The following is a 22,543-nucleotide window of genomic DNA, read 5'->3' as shown; positions in this document are numbered from 1 at the left end:
AATACTCTATAATCAAAATCTTTTTGCCTATTATATTAATTTTCAATCTATAAATAAGTCAATGATGAAATAGTCTGTTTCGAACCAAATTCTTAAAATCAAGGGCGATATATATTTCATCGATAATTTAATTTTATACATTGACAATTCCATGTATCCTACAAGTCGGTTAAGATGAGATTAGATGTACGATTGAGAAGAGTTGTGTTATCACAAGATTCAACACTTGTAACTAGAGATAAAAGAAATTACTGTGGACTCATTCGTGTTGAACGCCACACGATACGACGTTATTAGCTGTTTGGAACTTCATGTAATTGTGATATAGCTAAAAGTGAAAACATGTCTAATATAAAATGTAATTGTTATATCGTAAAGTGTAAATTAGAACTTTGCATCTTCCTATGTTTAATTACCGCGTTTGGATTGGTGACGCCATTCAACGTGTGTTCTGATAACCTATTATTCAATAAAAATGTATCTCAAAATAATATTAATCACTTGTCATATAGACTTCCAAAAGAAGTTATTCCAACGAAATACGTTCTTCATTTACACAAAAATGAGAAAAATTTCACGTACTTTGGATTGGTGTCGATATACCTGAAAGTTCTGGAACCAACAAGCACTATTGTAGTGCATAGTGATGGTTTACGTATCATAAAAGAAGAAGTGAATCTCTATCGAATGAAAATTGTAGACGGATGGAGATTTCCTTCAATTCGTGAATCAATTATATGCCAATTTCATGATCCAGAAAGGCAGTTTTATGTACTAAAAACTGAGAAAAGATTGGAATCTGATGAATATATGTTATCGATTAAGTTCGAGGGTGAAATACGAGATGATGTATTTGGATTTTACAGGAGCTCGTACATCGAAAATGGCGTAACAAGGTATATTAATTAAGTTTTTTTTTGCAATGCTATAGTATTGTTTACAGGAAGATTGTTTCAAATGATTGTGAAAATAAAAACAATTTTAGATGGATAGCAGTTACTCAATTTTCACCGGTGTATGCACGTCGAGCATTTCCTTGTATGGACGAGCCACATTTGAAAGCAGTTTTCCGACTAACAATTAGTGTTTATAATGAGACAGTGACGAGTAATACAAAAATTCAATATAGGACACCATGGTATGTTTTCTTATATTTTCTGTAAGTACTTTTATAATTGCGTAACATTTTATTTTAACTATTTATACAAATCAGGCATAATATATTTTAATGAATTGATAGAGCTTATAGAGCTATATAGTTTTGTTCCATTAAATTAAATTGTAAAACATTTAGTGTTGTTAAAAGGATATATTCTACAAATATTCTAATATATGTTAATTAAATAAATGTAAAATATCCAATTTTCCCTGACGTAAATACATTTAAAATTCTATTATTATATTAGAATCGTGTGTTTAAAGATCTATTATATTTAAAATAAATCTGAAATTCCAGATAAGACACTTTCTGTACATTTCCGAATAATCTCACTTTTAGTTTTTTCTTTAATCAATTTGAATAATCAATAATCGTATAAAGTAGAATAAGACTACAAGGTCTTCTAATACACAATAAAAGAACTAAAGAATGTTTAATAAACATATGTACATCTCGAAATAAATTCCTTCGAGTAATTATATTTACTTTGTATTGTATAGATCAAAACTTTTAAGTAAATTGATTGTGCCTTGCGTTTTTTTCTAATTATTATTATTAACAAATTCAATATTTTTGTACATTATTACGTATGAAATATTTAATAAGTACTTGTACTCAGATAACTTCTTTTTATGATATTGATCTCTAGTATAATTTTAAATAAAACTTACAACGGACACTGCTCAAGTGTGACACATCAATTGTGATAAATTTTATAGATAGATATACAATATCGAAAAAAACATTCGACACGTATTTTTTTATCGACTATCGCCTATCTTTAGATGATGAAAACAGTTCTCAAAGTTGGGGTCAATATTATATATTTTGTATAATGAAATCTAATAATAATATCTCAGAAATTAATACAGATATAAGAATGGTATGAATGGACGAATTTCGAGTTTTTAAATGAGGAATATGACTGTGTTGAAGGACTTTATAAAAGTTTATGTTTGATTAATATTTTAAAAATTATGACCTTTTTGTTAGATTTTGTAAATATTATTTATTAATTTTCACGTAAATCTTTTTCACTTTAACTCAAAATAAAATTGGAATCTCGATTTTTTGCAAATTGATAAATGAAATTTGAAGTTTATTGAAATTTGAAATTTTCTTAATTAAAGAGTTTTCCTATGGGGAAACCACACTTTGCAAGTTAATTTGAAGTGTTATTCTGAATAAAATATATCTAATAAGCACATCATTATTTCTATTGTACTAAATATTACTTTTAGTGTGAAAACAATTGTTATTCCAGATGAGAGCCTGTAGCGCTAGTTTCTATTGTAAGCTTTGCGCAAGATGATTACGGTGAACCTCAAATGCAATGAGAGAAATCTCAAAGATAGTGAAATGATCTGTGGAAATTAAAATTCTCTCACGTTTATAAAAATATTGTAGCTCTGAAAACAGCTTGTTTCATTATTAATTTCATATTGGTTTGAGATGGTTGTACGTGTATGGTAGCAAAAAAGTACTCGGCGTTTTACTTTTAATGGTGTGTTTATTAACTAGATTAACGATTTTGTTACAAGTCTCGCCTCGCGACTTGTACGAATTACAATTTACTCTCGCTTACGGCTGTTCGCTCTCGACTCTCAGTCACGACTTCTTAATCCCTTTGTTCTTTCTTTTGTCGTCTTTCGATATCCCCACTACGCACGCGTTCGTTAGGCGTTTGCGATTGTCACGTAAAATCACAAGTCACAACTCAGATTATAAAAAAACAAGAAGGTGAGCATTAACACAACTATTAACTTTCTTTTTTGTTGCACTTTATTATGCACTTGATAATCACAATTGAGTATACACTGAATTGACTAGGCAACAGATCTAAGGTTAGAAACCTGGTAAAAAGATGTTGACTGTTCGAAAGTTGGAAAATCAGTAAAGTTTAGTGACGACGTTGTGGCGGAGGAAAGCTAGTGATGGGTGGGTCTAAGGACACAAAAAGAGCTGATTTGTTAAGGACAAGTTTTCATTAGGACAGTGAGGGAACGCCGCGAAACCGCAGCACCACCATTACCGCAGTCATAGAAGAGCACGGCGAAGGAGCCGTCAGACTGAGGAGGGTCTGGGCCCCCCCTCAGACTCGCACGACGGCCCAGGGAAAGCGGCACTAGGGGTGGTCCCCCCCTGCTACCAAACGCAACCAGGATGCTTCCCACAACAACAAAGGGAGACGACGACGAAGGAGTGTTGCGGTAGCAAATCTAAAGAAAGGAACCGGGACACTTCTAAAAAGCGTCATGAAGACCACCGTAGGGTTTTAGTCGGTAAGAATCCGATACTACCTGCCGCCCCCAGAGGGCGGCCAGGCGTCCATGAGGATTTCCCCACGATAAAAAAAAAAAAAAAAAGAAAAAAAGGAGAGTGAGGGAAATAGACTTCGCTGTCAATTGGCTGATTTTCTAGGTTGGTGGATGAGGAAGGGTGCTAACCGCCCTTGAGAGAAAGTTGCTAATGGAAGATACCCAACGTGAGAAAACTAACTTTCCCGTATCTTCCCGTAGTAGATAAAAATGTAAAGATCACTCGAAATAAAAGATGTTTGTTTTTGGTCTGAGGACCTTAACTATGAAAATGCCAAGATTTATGATGGGTCCTTAAGATTATTAAGGGTACGCAGCAAGGATGTGTAGACATCTAGTTGCCATCTTGCCCTCGGTGTGCGGTCTGGTCTCTGATGTGGATCGAAATGTGGTTGATATTACACGATCATGGTCACGTACGCCTTCATGGTTCACTTCGTCAAATGCTTTCTTGATGTCCATGAAGAGTATTGTTTTTTTTTCTGTTGTTAGTAAAATTTCGTTGACGAGCCTGTGCATTTGCTCTATCGTGGTGTGTTTGTTTCTGAATCCAAATTGGTGATCTGGTATTAATTGTTTTTCTCTATTGTTGGTTTTAGGCGATCGTATATTATTTCCTCTAGTATTTTGGAAAACATAGGAAGTCACTACTTCCTATTGGACTGTAAGATGCAGTTTGGTGTGGATCTTTACCTGGCTTAGATAACATTATGATTTGTGCTAGCTCCCATAGATTAGGAAAGTATTGGATTCTTAAAATTGCATTCAATATTATTGTGATTAAACGTATTGCTTTTGGGGGAAGGTTTTTTAAGATTTTACCATTGATTAGGTCGATTCCTGGTGCTTTATTGTTTTTTGTTTTCCCGATTATGATATATATTTCTTGTGCTGTTGTATTAGGTACGGTGTAGTGAGTAGTTGCAGTAATAGTATTTTGTGCATCTTCAACTGAATGACATTTGGTTTTACTGCTGTTAATATTATCTGGAATAAATGTGTTACAAAGATTGTTGGAGAATTCTTCAGCTTGCTCCTCGTTGTTTCTGGCCCATGTGTTGTCTGTTTTTCTGATTATTGGGATTAGTTTTATTGGCTTCTGTTACGTCGCGTGAGATGGTCCGTGCGACGTCCCTCGTGGCCTGGCTCCGTTATACAGACCCTCAATAAACCTAAGGAACCATAAACAGAACTTTTTTAACTTAATCTATAATCTCGCAAGTATTTTCGGTTTATGAATGGTCCTTAAAACAGTCCTTAAGTTTATTGCACGCTCTTACAAATTACGGAGAAAGCGGGTATTTGTCTAACGGAAAAGCGGTTTTCCCATAAACAATGACACCCACGAGCCACGTTGAGAGGAGACTTCCTCTTCCTATCTGCATTTATTAACGTTGACTATAACCAATGGGCATCGCGGATCGTTACCCTCACTTTCTTAACAAAAAGTATGAACAACGAATCCGCACTCTTAGTTCGAAAGGCACACCCACACCGAGCTTTCCTCCGTAATAACACGAGAACGGACTTCACTGCTTCTACGACATTAGTTCAGTCAATACTCCTGTACCAAGTCGGAAACTGCCACGTCACCTACGGATTAGTCAACATCTCTGACTGCTTCTACTATATTACTACATTCAACTGGAAGGGACTTGTTCTACTACGACAGAACAGTCAGCGTCTCTCTATCGAGTCTTCACCCGTCAAACATTCGTCTACGATACTTACATCTTACGAAACGGTGTAACTCTTTCTTGTACTAAGTTGTTGGAAATATAGATTTTATAACCTGTTAATCGTAGTGTTATACGACATCAACTACCCCTATTATCGCAAAAGAAATAAGGGAATCGACCTGCTCGTAGTGTCGATTATTATAATCGTAACGGGAATTTACGACTCCCGTTGACACGCTTTCTCCCGATCGCGTCTCCCCACGACTGGTAGAAAATACAGCTTACTTATTTTGTTCGTGGCTTTCCATAGAGAGTAGTTGGAATTCTCGTGCGCATAGAGTACCTCTAGGAATTTTGAAAATTCCTTATGATTATGATTTTTTATTTTACTTTTTATTTCCTTTGCGTTTGTTTAGATGTTTTTTGTTTTCACGTGTTCCATGTTCTTACCATTTTGTTTTCACTTTCCTTTTTTTTCTGATTTCGTCAAGGATGTCTGTTGGAATTACTTTTATTTGCCTGTTATTTGGTTCGTGAATAGTAGTTGCCCATGCTGCTTCTTGTATAATTTCTATAAATATTGTTACTGCCTGTTCAATGTGTTCGGGTGTTCTTAGTGGAATATTGCAGTTGATTTTGCTCTTAAATGTTTGCCATTTGGTGCTTTTATTGCAAAGTGACTCTGATTTGCTATAAAGCATTGATTTGCTTGTGTATTCTATTATTATCAGTATATGATCGGAGCTAAACTCAAGACTGAGAGTTATTTTTAATTTGTTTGCGTTTAATCCTTCTATAACTGCAAAACCAAGCAAGTCAGGAATTTTGTTTAGAGCTATCGGCCAATATGTTGGTTTTCCTGTAGATAATATCTTGAGATTGTTTGTTCTATTATATTTTTCTTGTGATCTAGCTCGATGTGTGTTAATTCTTGAGCTCTATAGCGTGTGCTTTGCATTGAAGTCTCCCGCTGCGATGTATTTGTCACCTAAGGATTGAAAATGCTGTTCCCATTTTTGTGATGTCATTTTATGTCGCATTCAGCCGTCGACTGCGGAAGCGTGAACACGTGTGTGTCTAGTTCCTAGTGTAGTTCACAATACAAGTGACGACCCTCCGTCGAAAGTGAAGTGAAATCAAAATAAAACAAGTGAACATAGTGAACAATCAGACTCTTCTAATCTCCAATCCGAATCATAGCCTCTCGACTAGTTATTTCAATTTGAATTAACTAGCTCGAAGATGGCCCAAACATCTGGAACTAGCTCACTCGAACAAAGCTATAACCGCTTTATTCTCCCTTCTCCGTGGCAAAAGGACAAACTGTCCCACCTCCCAAACCATACAAATGACAACAAAAAACGCAAGCTAGACTCACCCAACAAAAATATGAATATCTCCACTTACAACAGCTTCGAACTACTAGAATCCACACACGACTCTATCGATATAATAAAAACATCACCAAGCCAACAAAAGCAAAAGACTCCTCCTCCTCTTCCGATCGAAACAATCAGGTTAAAATTCTGCCGACTATTCCAGACTCCTATAGAAAACTAACAATGGTGCTAAAAACCCTGAACGCTAAATTCCACACTTGTCAACTAAAACAAGAAAGACCCTTTCGAGTGGTATTACGCAACATTCACCACTCTGCTAACTTAGATAAACTGAAATACGAACTCCAAAATCTTGGACATAAAGTTACCAATATCAGCAATATAAGACACAGAATCACAAAAAAACCCACTATCTTTATTCTTTGTTGATTTAAAGCAAAAACCAAACAACAAAGAAATCTATAATATCAACTGATTAATGAACTCAGTAATAAAATTCGAACCACATTTTACAAAAAAAGAGATAGTTCAGTACAAAAGGTGCCAGAGATACACGCAAAAATATTGCAACCGCAAATACTGTTGCGTCAAATGTGCAGGTCCTCATTCTACAGACCAATGCACTAAATCAGCAGAAACTCCTGCGAAATGTATCCACTGTCAAGGAGAGCACCCTGCGAACTACAAAGGCTGCTCAGCCTACAAGACCTTATATAACAACAAGTACCCCAAACCCAGAGTAAAGGACCTCACGATTCCAACACCCAGCCCACAAAAACTATCTACTCCTTAAATCTCCTATGCTCAGGTAGTTCAAGGAGTACAAAGCGGAAAGATAATCCATAATGAACATTCCCAAAATATTCCAGTCCCAGTTCCCAGTCCACAAAACACGAATAATCTCGACAGGTTTGAAAAACTAATCGAACAACAATCAGAGCAATTTAAAAGCTTGCTATCACTGCTTGCACTCCTTGTGAGCAAACTACACTGCGACGTAAAATAAAACCATTACACATAGCTCTTTGGAATGCCAACGGTCCAGCTCAGCACAAATACGAACTAGAATTCTTCTTAAAACAACAACAAATTCATATAATGCTCATATCTGAAACCCACTTCACCGATAAAAATTACCTAAGAATAAATGGTTATAACTTCTATCATACCCAACATCCTAGCGGAAAAGCCCATGGCGGCACCGGAATTATCATAGAAACCAGCATAAAACATTATGAGCTTCCATCATACCAGAAGGACTACCTCCAAGCCACAAACGTAGCAATGGAATATTGGCATGGTCTAATCACCACGTCAGCAGTATACTGTCCTCCTAGACATTCTATCTCTAAAGAGGACTTCGATAACTTCCTCGAAGACCTCGGCAATAGATCCATAGCAGGAGGAGACTACAACGCTAAACATACCCAATGGGGCAGCAGACTTACTACAGTAGGAGGTAAAGATCTACTGAACAGTGTAAACACCAACAGACTTAATTACCTCAGTACAAACGAATCCACTTACTGGCCCACTGGCAATAACAAACTACCTGACTTATTAAACTTCTTCATAACCAAAAACATCTCGCCAAGATATGTCCAAATCAAATCTTCTGTGGAACTTTCTTCAGATCATTCACCCGTAATAGCAATAATTAACTCAACAATTATTGAAAATCTACCTAATGGCTTTATTCACAACCAACTCACCAACTGGCAACTCTTTAGGGAAATCTTCAATCATACAACATCAGCCTGAATTCGCTTAAAAACAAACGAAGATGTAGAAGCAGCCGCCGAATACCTAAACACCACCAGCATAGTAAACGCTATCCGTTCTTCCACACCTATGAAGAGCTTCGACAATAAACACGAATATCCCCACCACATATTAAAAAAAAGTCATAGAAAAACTCAGATTTAGAAGAATGTGGCAGAGTCATGGAACACCCGACGACAAGCGAAAGCTAAATAATGCAACCCCTCACTACGGAAGGCATCCAGGAAACTCTCTTGTCCTCCGCTAACAATCCCTCCAATTCGCTGTCCGCAAGGTGAATGGGCGCGTAGCCCTACACAAAAAGCTAACTTGTTTGCCAGTCATCTAACCAACGTCTTCAAACCACATTCCCCCACTACTCCAGATGAAATAACTGAATACCTGCACTCTCCCTTCAAGATGTCTTCTCCTACTGAGCCTTTCTCATCTCAAGAAGTCATAGAATTAATCCGTCGTCTAAATCCCAAAAAAGCAACGGGGCATGATCTGATAAGTAACAAAGCCATTAAGGAGCTTCCCGTAAAAGGGATTGCAATCATCACTTCCATCTTTAATGCAATTCTCCGCCTTCAATACTATCCCAAAACTTGGAAAATATCATTGATTACTCTCATTTGCAAACCTGGAAAACCAATACATGAAACCAGCTCTTATCGCCCAATTAGTCTTCTTATCCCACCTTATCCAAACTATTCGAGAAGATGCTAATGATACGACTTCTTCCACTCTTAGAGGATCTAAAAACTCTGCCAGATCACCAATTCGGTTTCCGAAAGCAACATTCTATGATAGAGCAAATTCATCGTTTAACTCACAAGATCACCCAAGACTTAGAAAAGAAAAAATATTGTACTGCTATATTTCTAGATATTCAACAGGCATTCGACAAAGTATGGCATGCAGAACTTTTGTTCAAACTAAAGAAAATCCTACTACACACCTACTACTCCATCCTAAAATCCTACCTAACCAATAGGCAGTTCGTGGTAAAACACTTAGACGCTATAGCCTCAATATTTCCAATAGAACTTGGCATACCCCATGGCAGTGTCCTCGGACTCCTGCTGTTCACCATCTACACTTTTTTTTTTCTTTTTTTTCGTGGGGAAATCCTCATGGATCCCTGGCCGCCCTCTGGGGGGCGGCGGGTAGTGTCGGACTCTTACCGACTAAAACCCCACGGTGGTCTTCATGACGCTTGTCAGGGGTGTCCCGGTTCCTTTCTTTAGATTTGCTACCGCAACACTCCTTCGTCGTCATCTCCCTTTGTTGTTGTGGGAAGCCTCCTGGTTGAGGTTCAATCACGACCTCAATGTACCCACAGTCAAAAAAGAATTATCCAAATTCGGCAATAGACATAGCACAAGAGTTAACAACCACCAAAATCCTCTAATTACTCAACCACTCGACACATCGGAACATATCCGCAGGCTAAAAGGACATTACACCTTAGACCTAAGCACTAGATTCAAGTAGAATCAAACATACTATAAACACCTATTAACCATGTCATAGTACCACGTCAGATAAATTCACTTAAAATTCTCTAACGAGAATTGATTGTAAAATAAACGCAAATAAAAAAAAAAAATTTTTTTGTATCGCGGTGGTGCATATACTGTTGACATCTGGATGTAATCACTGTTAGTTTGTATTGTATCTGTGGTTGCTTGAACGTGTTCCTGACTAATTTGACTATGTAATTTGTGTTTGATATCATTTCTTATTATCACTGCGGCCCCTCCATGTGCTTTTTTTGAGTGGTGTTTGGTATCATAGATGGTGTAATATGGTATTTTCATGTAGCCTTTTGGTGTGAAATGTGTTTCTGAAACAAGTAATATGTCACTATTATTGTTATACAGAGATGTTTTAGTTTCGATGGCCCGTTGTTGTAGACTATTGGAGTTCCAAGCTGCTATTTTCAACGTGTCCATCTCTATTTTTTGCTTAACATGTTTGTAGGTAATTGTAGTATGACTGTAATTTGTTGCGTTTGTTGTCTGAATACTGCATTTTGCTCACTTATCATTTTTGTTAGCATTTCAGAGTTTTTGATGGATTGCTTGAGCAGTTCCTTGATTTCTGTAGCGTCGTTATTGTTGTTGTTTTGGTTGTTTAAGGTTGGTGTTTGGATTAGTTAGTTGTGCAGAACTTCGGCTACCAAAGGTGTTGAAATTTCTATGGTTAGTGTTCATCACGTTTTGTACATTTGACGTCGGCTCTTGTTCTGCAATTTCTTGTTATGGGGGATAATTGCCGTATGTTCTGCTTGGAAGCGATGGAAACAGTTTTCGTTGGAGTTGTTTTCTGACTTCGCAGCCTTTATAGCTTGCTGGGTGGTTTCCATTACAGTTACAGCATTTTACTTTGTTCAGCTTTCCTGTGTATGGACAGTTTGTTGTTAGTTGGTTTTCTGCATATTTGACACACGTCGGGTTTCTATTGTTAAGTAGTTTTTTGTGTCTACGTATTGTTGACACCGTACACATGTTTATGTAGTCTTTAATATCGAAGATTTCTTTCTTGTTGGTTTTAGGCTCGATTTCTATTGGAACTAGTGGTAATGCCTGTTTTGTATCATATCTGGTTATATTATTTATTGTTCTTGCTTAATGTCCGATGTTTGCTAATCCCTCACATATATTTTTTGTGTTTGTCCTTGGGTGAAATGCTCTAATTACTATTTTGTAGCCTTTTTCTGATTTGAGCTGGTATGTACAATACCCAGCGTTTTTCTCCTTTAATGCTATCATCACTTCTCTCAACATTTCTGAAGTTTTTGTTTGTACTTTCACTTGTTCTAGTTTCAATTGTTTTATACTGTAGTTTTCTTTCCCAGCAGTGTTGTTCAATAATTCGATTGGTGGATCTATTATTTGTGCATCTATGTAAATCGGTAGTGGTTTAGTGATATGAGTTGTAACCTTTTCATTTGGATCCGTTTCTATTTCTTCTATTAGTGAACCGAATGAATTTGGGAGTGGGATTTCTTGTAGCCATTGTTTTGTTTCTGTATGTGACGTTTTCATGGCGCTTGGGCCTGATTATTTTACGCTTTTTGTGCGCTGTTGCCGTCTTCCAGTGTTCATCATAGTATGATAGTTCGTCATCGTAGCCATTTTCTTCTTGGTTTTGAATCGTTTCCATTTCTTTTGTAACTTTATTTATGTAATATATTTCATCTTTGTTCGTTATTTTGATAGGTGGTATTTGCTGTTCACTTGAATTCACTGCTTGCCGCACTCTCACTGAAGCACTTTCTCACGTCTGTCTAGGTCTGTAAGTATGAAACCGGAATTGTCCTATAGATGGCCCTAGCTGATAATGTAGTTATCACTAAACTGCGTCATTGATGCCAAAAGTCTTTGTTGACATCTCACAAACATTTTTGCCTCAGAACAATACAAGTTTCATACAACAGTATAGTTTGTAATAGCATTTAACATGTCGAATTTTGTGCCTGGAAACTACGATTTGCGGACAGCATTGATTTTCTGTTACCATTTGAAGAAAACTGCTGCAGAATCGCATCAAATGCTTGTCGAAGCTTACGGTGAGCATGCTCTTGGTAAATCACAGTGCTTTGAGTGGTTTAAAAAATTCGGAAGTGGCAATTTTGACGCGAGGAACGAAGAACGTGGAAGACCACCGAAAAAGTTTCAAGACAGAGAATTGCAAGCATTGTTGGATGAGGATGACGCTCAAACGCAATAACAACTCGCTGATCAATTAAACGTGACACGAGAAGCCGTCTCCATACGTTTGAAAGCCATGGGAAAGATCCAGAAGGTGGGAAAATGGGTTCCACATGAACCGAATGAAAGACAGCAGGAAAACCGAAAAACCACTTGCGAAATGCTGCTCGCCAGATACAAAAGAAAGTCATTTCTCCACCGAATTGTGACTGTCGATGAAAAGTGGATATATTTTGAGAATCCTAAGCGTAAAAGATCATGGGTAGCTCCAGGCGAACCACCGACATCGACTACAAGACCAAATCGCTATGGACGGAAGACAATGCTCTGTGTTTGGTGGGATCAGAAGGGTATGATCTATTATGAGCTGTTAAAACCTGGCGAAACCGTTAATACTGAGTGCTACCAACAACAAATGATCGATTTGAATCAAGCTTTGCGTGAAAAACGACCAGAATATCAAAAAAAGCAACACAAAGTAATTTTGCTTCATGATAATGCACCATCACATACAGCAAAACCGGTCAAGGAAACGATTGAAGCGTTCATTTAGGAAATACTTTCGCTCGCGGCTTACTCACCAGACTTGGCTCCGTCCGATTACCATTTATTTGCATCGATGGGACACGCACTTTCTGACCAGCACTTCACTTCTTACGAAAATGTACGAAAATGGCTCGATGACTGATTTGCCTCAAAAGAGCGACAGTTTTTTTGGCGTGGCATCCACCAATTGCCAGACAGGTGGGAAAAATGTATAGCTAGCGATGGGCAATACTTTGAATAAAATATTTTTAATCATTTTCATACAATAAACGTGTATTTTCTATACAAAAATTCCGGTTTCATATTGACATACCTGGTAGTTCAGCTGCTCAGACAGAACTGATATTCAAACTTAACACGATTTAATTGAAACCAAGAAAATTTAAAAAAATAATAATTCTGAAAATAATATAAATGAAATTAATTAAACCAAAACTTATTTAATTGCTAGCCATTTAATTGCTTGTGGTCTGCATTGGAAAGATGAACAAAGTAAAATGCTGCTTTGTGTTAGACTTTTTCCATTCGGCCACCTCACGGCGGATCGCCATCAATTATCTACAGCAATAAACTTTACATCCGTAACAATTCTCTCTTATTTCCCTGTGTTAAATATTGTTAATCAATTATAGCTGGTGTCAATCAAAGCTGTTGTTGGCCAAAGGTATTATCGATGAAGTCTGGTGTCTATAAGATAGTGTTGGTAAATAGATGTCAGTAAAATCTGTATTGGTGATTGCAGTGGGTCAGTTCTGATAGAGTCACGACAGGTAATTACTGATTAACGGCTTACATTAACGACTAGCACGGAAAATATGCTAGCCGGTACGGTACGGTAACAGTAAGATTCCTAAGTTACATTGCTACAATAATCTACAATGCTACAATGATCTTTCCGGGTGTTAATAATGGTGGTATTCTCACGTATCATCACGTGTATTTATCTGTTGAAGTTTGATTTATCTTGGTACGGTTTTCCTGATACGTATGCTCATTGTCTCGACAGCTACTTGGTACTCTAGCCAATAACAACTGTCCTGCTGGGGCACCGCGCATGGCACACGTATATATTCTCGGAAAAAAAAAAAAAAAAAAAACAGGTTGCATCGTCTAGTTAAAAATCTATTTAAAAGGAGATCTCCATGCATCATAAGTTACTCACGATGCCATCTCTATAAAATCCCCATCAAATTGATTCTCGGAGTTAGATTCATCACAAATATTAAACGAAAATCAATTTATAGTAATGTTATTTCGTATTGCCCAATGAAATTTCAGCGACTTTTTAGTCGACTAGAGCATCTGCAATTGTTAATTAAGGAATTATAACCAGAAATAATTTACTTACAAAAACAAATTTCACAAACAAAAACCCATGATAAAAAATTACAAAATCTTTTTTAAAATTGCACCACATGCATTCATAAAAAACAACATTCAAGAAGTTATAGTCACGTTTAGTTTCCAAACTATAGTCGCTAAAATTACTTCTCCTATAAGATTATACACATATAACGTCTGTAAATATAACAAACAAAGTTCATCTTATAAATCAATTACTAAATCACGTAGATTACCAGAATTCATATAATAAATGAATTACTGGAACCATTCATCATTCTATCGTGGTGACTTCAATAGCCATAATCTTCTATGGGTACCTTGCAAAATGTGGCCCAAATTTACTTCAAATATCTGCTGGTCCACAAATGCTGCTGATTGCATCAGCGTTATATTTATCGACATAGAGGAAACTTTCGATACGATATGGCTGGACGGGGAAAAAGGATTTCCTATTCTACATAACTTAATTATATCATAAAACATGGTTCACGACAAAACATTGGTAGTATCAGATGATTCTATCAGATTAAAAAGAACATCTGTAATCCGAGATGATCTATAGTAAGGGACAATAAACTCTCCCACCTTGTTTAAGCTCTATCATCAGCAACCTACTGCCACACAACTTAAGACGTAATAGAATCCGCTAATGACTTTCTTATTTACATTAAATAGAATAAACCGTCAGTGCTAAGGACACAGCTTCTAGAAAATTCTCTAAGGTACAAGGCTATTTTCATACTTAGAAACTTAAAATAGGTATTAATAAATGTGAAGCCATACTGTTCAAACGCTCCTCCTTGGACCATGTCAATAATAGAATCCAACATTACTCTACGCAGGCATACAAAAAAAAAATATTAATACAAATCTACTATACGTAAAATCCATGAACTAGAAGGAAAATACACAAACTATTCACACATGTATACTGACGGTTATAAAGCTCAAAACGGCACTGGTTATGCAATTATATCTTATCAATCGATCATAAAAGTCAAACTCCACCATTTATTTTTTTTTTTTTTTTATGAACTTAACGTGTTAAAATATGTAATACTACACAATAGTACAATGATTGAAACAGATGTTTTACAATTTTTGAGACTTTGTAAATGACATACAAAAAATCTAAAACTAGTGAACAAACGACTCCTCCATCTAAGAATATAAAAAATCTTATACCAAAGCCATCCACAGAAATAAATCAATCACAATAATATCTACCCATAAGGTATCGAAGGTGATGAAGGAGTGGACAGAACAGCCAGAAAAATAACTCATTCTACAACCTCCGATCAAAGCTTCGTCGAGAATCATCCTCCCCTACTTAAAGGAGGAAATAAAAGAAAATTTGTAATGAAGGATGGAAATCCTTTATGGAAGTCTTAAAGCCGCTACTACTATCGACTAAGGACGATTTTCTTGAAAATTACATTTCACGCTCAACGTCACGACACGATCAACTTATAACCTCTAGATATACAATAGGATATACTCACGCACCAATATATCTTCGAAAAAGAATAGCTCTATCTTGCGATCTTTTTCGTTTCTTTTTTAAGGCGGGGAAATCCTCATGGACGCCCTGCCGCTCTTCTGGGAAGTGGCGAGGTAGTGTCGGACTCTTACCGACTAAAACCTCCCCTATCCTGCAATTTGTGTGCACAGTATATCAGATAGTCGAATACATCATCTTACACTGCAGGAAATGCTCTCCTCAGAGATAACAATTCAATATATAGCACAACCTAAAAGATAAGTTAAAGGATAAAGAATCAATATAAAAACTACTATTTACATTATCTAAGGCATATTAAGTTGTAAAACAACTTGTGAAACTTACCTCTTATGTTGCTAGTAACACATATAAGCTGTTACTGCAATATTAAATAATAAGTATAAAACAAAAAAAAATTGCATGGTATGATTAGATTTTCTCTTAAATCTTTTTAGTATCAATGATCCGTGGATTTCGTTTTTGAAATAGATTGAAAAAATGATGCATTTTGAATATCCGTTCCATTTTAATTATTATTCCAACATATTTAAATGTTTATAATGTGTTGATGTGGGTCTCACTTCTAGGGAAACTCTACATCTTTAGTGTTTAATTTTTGGCACAACGATTCTTTATACAGCGGCTTCTTTGGTCTCTATTCTAATAACGCAGAAAGATCGCCGACATACAGACAATGTCGACGATAAAGCGCAAATGCCGACAAGCCGAAAGAGTCGGAGAACTTCAATAGGCCTAACGGCCATCAATATATTTCGGCACTGCAGCCATTGATCGTTCAGTTAGACACCGGAGAGTCAAGAACTGAGTCGTTAATCGAAAGTTGTCATATTACACTACTGCATTAAGTTCACGTTAAATAATTGTTGTTTTCTGTTTAATCCACTGTAATAAATCCATCTATCAATACATTATCATATAAAATAGAAACCACTGGAAATCCTAATTTCTAACATTTCTGAATAAGGAATTTCTATAATACATTCATCCACTCGTTTACTCTCTCTATTCTAAGATATATAAAACCTCAACACCTAATGTAATAACAATCTATATCATTTTGTTTGGAAGAATGTACAGAATGTTTTCGTATCAATAACAACTGGATAATTGTTACTGTAAAAGTATAAAACATTTACAAAGTTGAACATTTGCAATTTTTAATAAAATGAGGTATATTAAATTAATTTGTTAAAACAATTTGGTATCTATAGTGACGGGAAAGTCTCAAGATTACATCAGTAAAATTAGAAAACGATTCAATAATATAGACAGAAGTTATGATACATTAATTAGAAACATTCATGATAAGTGTCTCACAAAAGTATTCGAACGCTGTAACACCATTGATAGTTTTTCATCTTCTTTTGCACCGAATGTAAACATGATTGTTAAATGAAAATATTGGTACGTTCACTTTATGTTAGGATATCGTTTCAATAACAGTAACGTAAAAGTGTGCACAATAATATTTAAAATGAATACCAAAAAATCTGAAACAAAAAAGTGTGAAAGAGAAGAGAGAATATTCCGATTACATGAAAACGGCAAATCATATAACAAGATTGCCGGAACTGTGAATAGAAGTAAATCCACAATACATTATATCATAAAAAAGTCAAAAAATGAGGGAACACTTGCGAACAAAGCTCGATCAGGTCGACCAAAGAAATTGACTGGAAGAGAGGAGAAAGTTATCATTCGCGAATTAAAAAAAAATTCTACTACATCCGCTTTTCAACTCGCAAGTATGACAGCTGATATATTTCATAAAGAAATTCACCCGGAATTATGTAGACGAATATTACGAAACAATGATTTTCATGGCAGAGCATCGCGAAAGAAGCCACATATTAATGCGGCAAATAAAAAAGATTGATTTTTGCAAAAACCTATATTAATAAAGATAATTCTTTTTGGGATAAAGTCATCTTTTCGAACGAGTTAAATTTTTATATTTTTGGCTCAGATGTTCAAAATTATGTGTGGAGAAAACCAAATACAGAATTGAAAATTCGACGTTTACATCAAACAGCGAAACACGGAGGTGGATCGGTCATGATGTGCGGGTGCATGGCTGCCAGTGGCACGGAAAATTTGATATTTATTGATGGAATACTTGATAAAAGTGCCCGTAAATTAAGATTATTGGAAGATTTCCATTTCCAGCAAGATAATAATCCTAAGCATACTGCTAGAATTGTGAAAGAATGGATCGTATATAACACATCACAAATGTTAATTACTTCACCGCAAAGTCCAGACATAAATCCGATTGAAAATTAATGGGCTGAAATCGGAAAAAGATTAAATAAATTTCAGACAACCCCAAAGCAAGTATTGAAAGATAAAATTATAGAAATATGGAACTGCGTTGAATGTAGTTTTACAAAATCATTGGTTTTCGGTATGGAACGTCAATTGAGACGCATTATTGCTGCTAAAGGTGGACCAACAAAATATTAATATTAAATAATTTAATAATATATGTAGCGTTCAAATACTTTTATGAGTCACTTACAATGCGTGTTTCTAATAAATGTATCATAACTCCTACCTACGTTGTTGAATCCTTTTCAAATTTTACTGACATAATCTTAAGACTTCCATCTTCCTATTGATATCTACTTGTCTAAGCAAACTACTTTAATGTGCATTATTCAAGTGTGCATACTTTCGAATACTTTCGTGAGCCACTGTTTAGCCCACAAAGATCTACAAGAATCGCCTATTGACAGTTACAACATTAAATACATATTAAAATGTAATTTGAGTTGTACTGTATGCCAATAAGTAAAGGACTTTAAACTCAAAAGCCTCTTATTACCTTCATATAATAAACATATCTTTATTTAATATTTTTAAAAACAGGAACGAATATGGGTTTGAAGAAACGCCGCAAATGTCCACGTATCAGCTAGGTTGGGCGATCCATGACTTCGTTTCCGAATCATCGATAAACTCTTCACAAAATTTCCGAATGTGGACTCGAAGATCTATGAATAATCGCGGATCAATTTCGCTGAATGAAGGCCAATTAATTTATTCTTTCTTGAACAATTGGTTTCTAATTGACAATCCAATCCCAAAGATGGATCAAATTGCAGTTCCCGACTTCAACTTTCACGCGATGGAAAATTGGGGTATGATCACGTATAGAGAATCTGTAGTATTATATGATGAATTTACTCCTACGAAGAATATGTTCGATGGATTTACCACTATGGCTCACGAATATACTCATACCTGGTTCGGAAATCTTGTTACACCTATGTTTTGGGACGTTGCTTGGCTGAAAGAGGGATTCGCCTCGTATTTTCAATATTTTGCCTTGTCCATAATACAACCAACGTGGAGAATGATGGATACCTTCGTGGTGGATATGATGCAACCTGCGATGTTATTGGATTCTGCAAATCACGACAGGGTTATGAATGGAAGGAATGTTGGGAGTCCTAAGAGCATTATGGCAGTGCTAGATTTTGTTTCGTATAAGAAAGGTTAGTTTCAACTCGTATAAAATAATCTAATAAGAATTTTTGCAAGTGATACGTACCATGGGGAGTATTATTTTAGAATATAGAAAATGCTTATCTTACTCAATAGATAGAAAATGCTTATCTTACTCAATAGATAGAAAATGCTTATCTAACAGATATATCCGCTCTCTTAGCTTAAGGAGTTAAAAAGCATAATACGTAGAGATATTCTAATAAGTATGAGAGAATATAACGATATTTTTTATATACAATTTGTGATGCTAATCACAAGGATGTTGCACAAGGATTATTAAAATAGAGACACCCAGTAACTTGACTTTTCTTGTAAACAAAGTCTTAACGTTTTACAAATATCGTAGTAGGCTTCATTAGGAAAGTGCTATTGTGTGTGTATCTAAATATATTATATATAGATGTTTATAATTAAAGTAGTGTGATGAAAATAAATATTGTAGCAGTACTAATCTCGTCGTGTCATCCACAATATATGTTTGACATATTTTTGATCGATATGTACGAGATCGAAATGTACCCAGTCTATGGATATATTTTTCTACTTGGATATGGTGTTGCGAAAAACAGATTTTTACTATTTAAGGGAGACCTTTATGAGTGCTTCTACCAAACTGTATAATTCTCCAAATTTTTAATCAACGGCAAAAAAATCGGACAACAAATCTGCCAAAACCTTCTCCATTCTTGTTCAGAAACCATTGATATGATCCGTATAATTTTTGGTAATGAACCTATGAGTGATATACAAATTAAAGAGTGGTTTAAACAATTCAAAAGCGACCGTACTGAAGTGGAAAGTGATCCGCATTCTGGCAGTCCTCCAACAGTTAAAATTCTCGAAAATGTGAAACGTGTGCGAATCGCAATTCATAAAAATCATCACTCGACTGTGTGAAATAGAGGAAGACTGACATTTCAAACAGCTATTGCTTTTGAAATTTTAACCTGAGATTTGGGGATAGCTACAACATTTGTTCCACTGCTACTGATGGAAAGTCAAAAGGATTATCGAGTGGAACTTACCCGGGAATACTTGGAATCAATCAGAAACAACCCTGAAATATTCAAAAAGGACATTACCAGCGATGAATCATAAGTCTATGTCTATGATCTTGAGATAAAAACCCAACCTGCGAAGAAAACGTGTCAGAGTCAAAGCAACGCCATGTTCTCTATGAGTACGTTCCAAAAAGTTAGGCTGTGAACAAGTAGTATTATTCATAAGTTTTAAAGCAATTACAAGACGCAGGAAGAAGGAAACAGCTTGAATTGTGAAAAAGTAATGATTTACCACGACAACGTACTTGCCTATGTGTATGTGTTTTAAAATTTTACCATAAGATATAAAGGAAACATTAATATTTCTCATAATTCATGTGAATCTAATTATTATCCACTACTGAAAAGTAGAACTATTTCACTTCTGGAGTTATACACCTTTTTCTTGTCAAAAGCTTTTTCACTTTAAGTAATGTTCTAACGCAGATCATTGCCTTTTTCTTCTCTTTTCTTCTTTCAATAATTTTCTTGAAACGCAAAAATACTACAGCGCAACCGCTGCATTAGTAATATTACCTATAATTGAATAATTCAAACAATTCTATATATACGTCAGTAGCAAATATTTATAAATCTCCTTGTGATATTAAGAATCTGATTATCAATTTTAGTAATTGTTTAGAGTATTTATTGCTAACAAAATTTTCAGTTCAATACTACATATAAAATAAAATACTGTTGAATATAAAATACATTTGTATTGTACATGCGAGAGTGAGGGAATGTAGAGCGAAAACACACACACAAGTATGTATGCCCTCCTTGGTATGTATGTGAGCGTCGCATGATAGCCTAGGACGCCGTTGAAAGAAAAGGGAGAGGTGCAGTGTGAAATCTCGTGCCGTAGGCCTTCGGCGAGTACCCCACGTGGCGAGCAAAGTTATATGAATATTAGAATAAAGTTCTTTGTAATACCTCTCCAAGTTTAACAAATACTTTAACAAATACAAAATTTTCGTGCAGAATCTATATTGTAAAATTTGAAGGACATTGAAAGTAAAAGTATAGTTACTGCAATAGTATTAGTAATAGTAATAGTATTTAATATAAAGATTGCATATTATGTGTTTATTTCTTTTTCAAGTTTATTTTATTTGTCTGTCATTGTAATATAGTATTTTATCAATATCATTATCGTCACCATGGTAATTGTTGCTTTCCAAATAAAAATATTTGTTTACGAAGTATAATCTTGTCTTCTTATAAAGAAACAACAAATGTTAACCACAGACGAAGTACAAAAAACACTACAGGTTCTGTACACCGCCTATGATTAGGTTGACAATGAGTGTTACGTCGCGTGAGTCGGTACCTGCGACGTCCCTCATGGTCAGGCCGCCGAGGCCTGCACATCGTCACACTGACCCGCAATAAACCCAAGGAATCACCATAGCCCACATCTGTTAACAATAAAGTTATATTCTTTGCATACATTCGGTCTATGAGTGGCCCCTTAAATGGGTCCTTAGGTTTATTGCACGCTCGTACTCATTACGGAGAAAGCGAAGGTTTGCCCAGCGAGGTAATGGGTTTTTCCCAAGGATAGAAACAAACGTGATTCATATTTGCCGAGGACTGTCCCCTCGTATTTAATACATTAACATTGGGAATACCCAATGGGCATCGCGGATCGTTACCCTCACTTTTCTACCGAAAAGTGTGAACTACGAATCCGCGTTCTTAGTTCATCAAGGATACACCCACGACGAGCTTTCTTCCTAAATAGTACGAGACGGGTCAATCTCTGTTCTACTAGCCTTCAGACAGTCAAGTCCTCTGCTCCAAGATCCCTTGGACAATCAAGTCCACTGTTCTACTAGCCTTCAGACAGTCAAGTCCTCTGCTCTAAGATCCTTTGGACAACCAAGTCCACTGTTCTACTAACCCTCAGACAGTCAAGCACTGCTCTAAGATCCCGTGGACAGTCAAGTCCACCGTTCTACTAGTCCTCGGACAGTCAACTTCAAGTTCTAACATGTCAGTCTAGTTCTTGCCTCTCTAACAACCACGTCTAGCAACCTTCGGGTTCATCAACACGCTTTCCAAACACGGTCTGTAATCCAATATAAATAAATATATACATATAATATAACTGTGAAGTCCAGTTATATTCCAACCCAATCACTCCTTATTCTCCCACAAGAAATAAGGGGATCGTCTAATTCGTGGTGTCGATTCGTGCAATCGTAGCGGGAATTTACGACTCCCGTTGACGCGCTATAACGCGACCGTCTCCCCGCGACTGGACGAAAATACAATGAGTGTTAGCTAGTTGTTGTTATGTTATGTATGTATATATATATAGACTGTAAATATTTGTGCAAATTCACATTTTTATGAAAATAATTAAAGAAAATGGAATCTATAAGAATAAAATTATTTTACATTCTAAATATTATAAAGAATACATTCAATAGAAGAATTACAAAATCATACATTGAATATTTTACATAATTTTTGCATAATATATATATGTTTATACTGTGTATTTTTGTGTTTTTAAGTCTCCCATAAGTGCGTAAAAATCCGCAGTCAACGATGAATATAAAAATAATTAATCCTAAATCCCAGCATTCTCAGATAA

General features: G+C 35.8%; 1 protein-coding gene across 1 annotated transcript in view; it reads left to right on the top strand.

Annotated features, from left to right (window-relative positions):
• Positions 1-284: 284 nt before the first annotated feature.
• LOC139993117 (aminopeptidase N) overlaps positions 285-22,543 on the top strand; it is a 46,910-nt gene continuing 24,651 nt past the window's right edge. The window contains exons 1-3 of the mRNA XM_072014561.1: positions 285-896; positions 986-1,138; positions 18,257-18,885. Coding sequence (XP_071870662.1) covers positions 343-896; positions 986-1,138; positions 18,257-18,885 — 1,336 coding nt within the window. The 5' untranslated portion in view covers positions 285-342. The remainder of the gene's footprint in view (positions 897-985; positions 1,139-18,256; positions 18,886-22,543) is intronic.

This window comes from Bombus fervidus, chromosome 2 (genome assembly GCF_041682495.2).
Source record: "Bombus fervidus isolate BK054 chromosome 2, iyBomFerv1, whole genome shotgun sequence".
NCBI lineage: Eukaryota > Metazoa > Arthropoda > Insecta > Hymenoptera > Apidae > Bombus > Bombus fervidus.
This window is presented reverse-complemented; position numbering and strand designations above follow the sequence as displayed.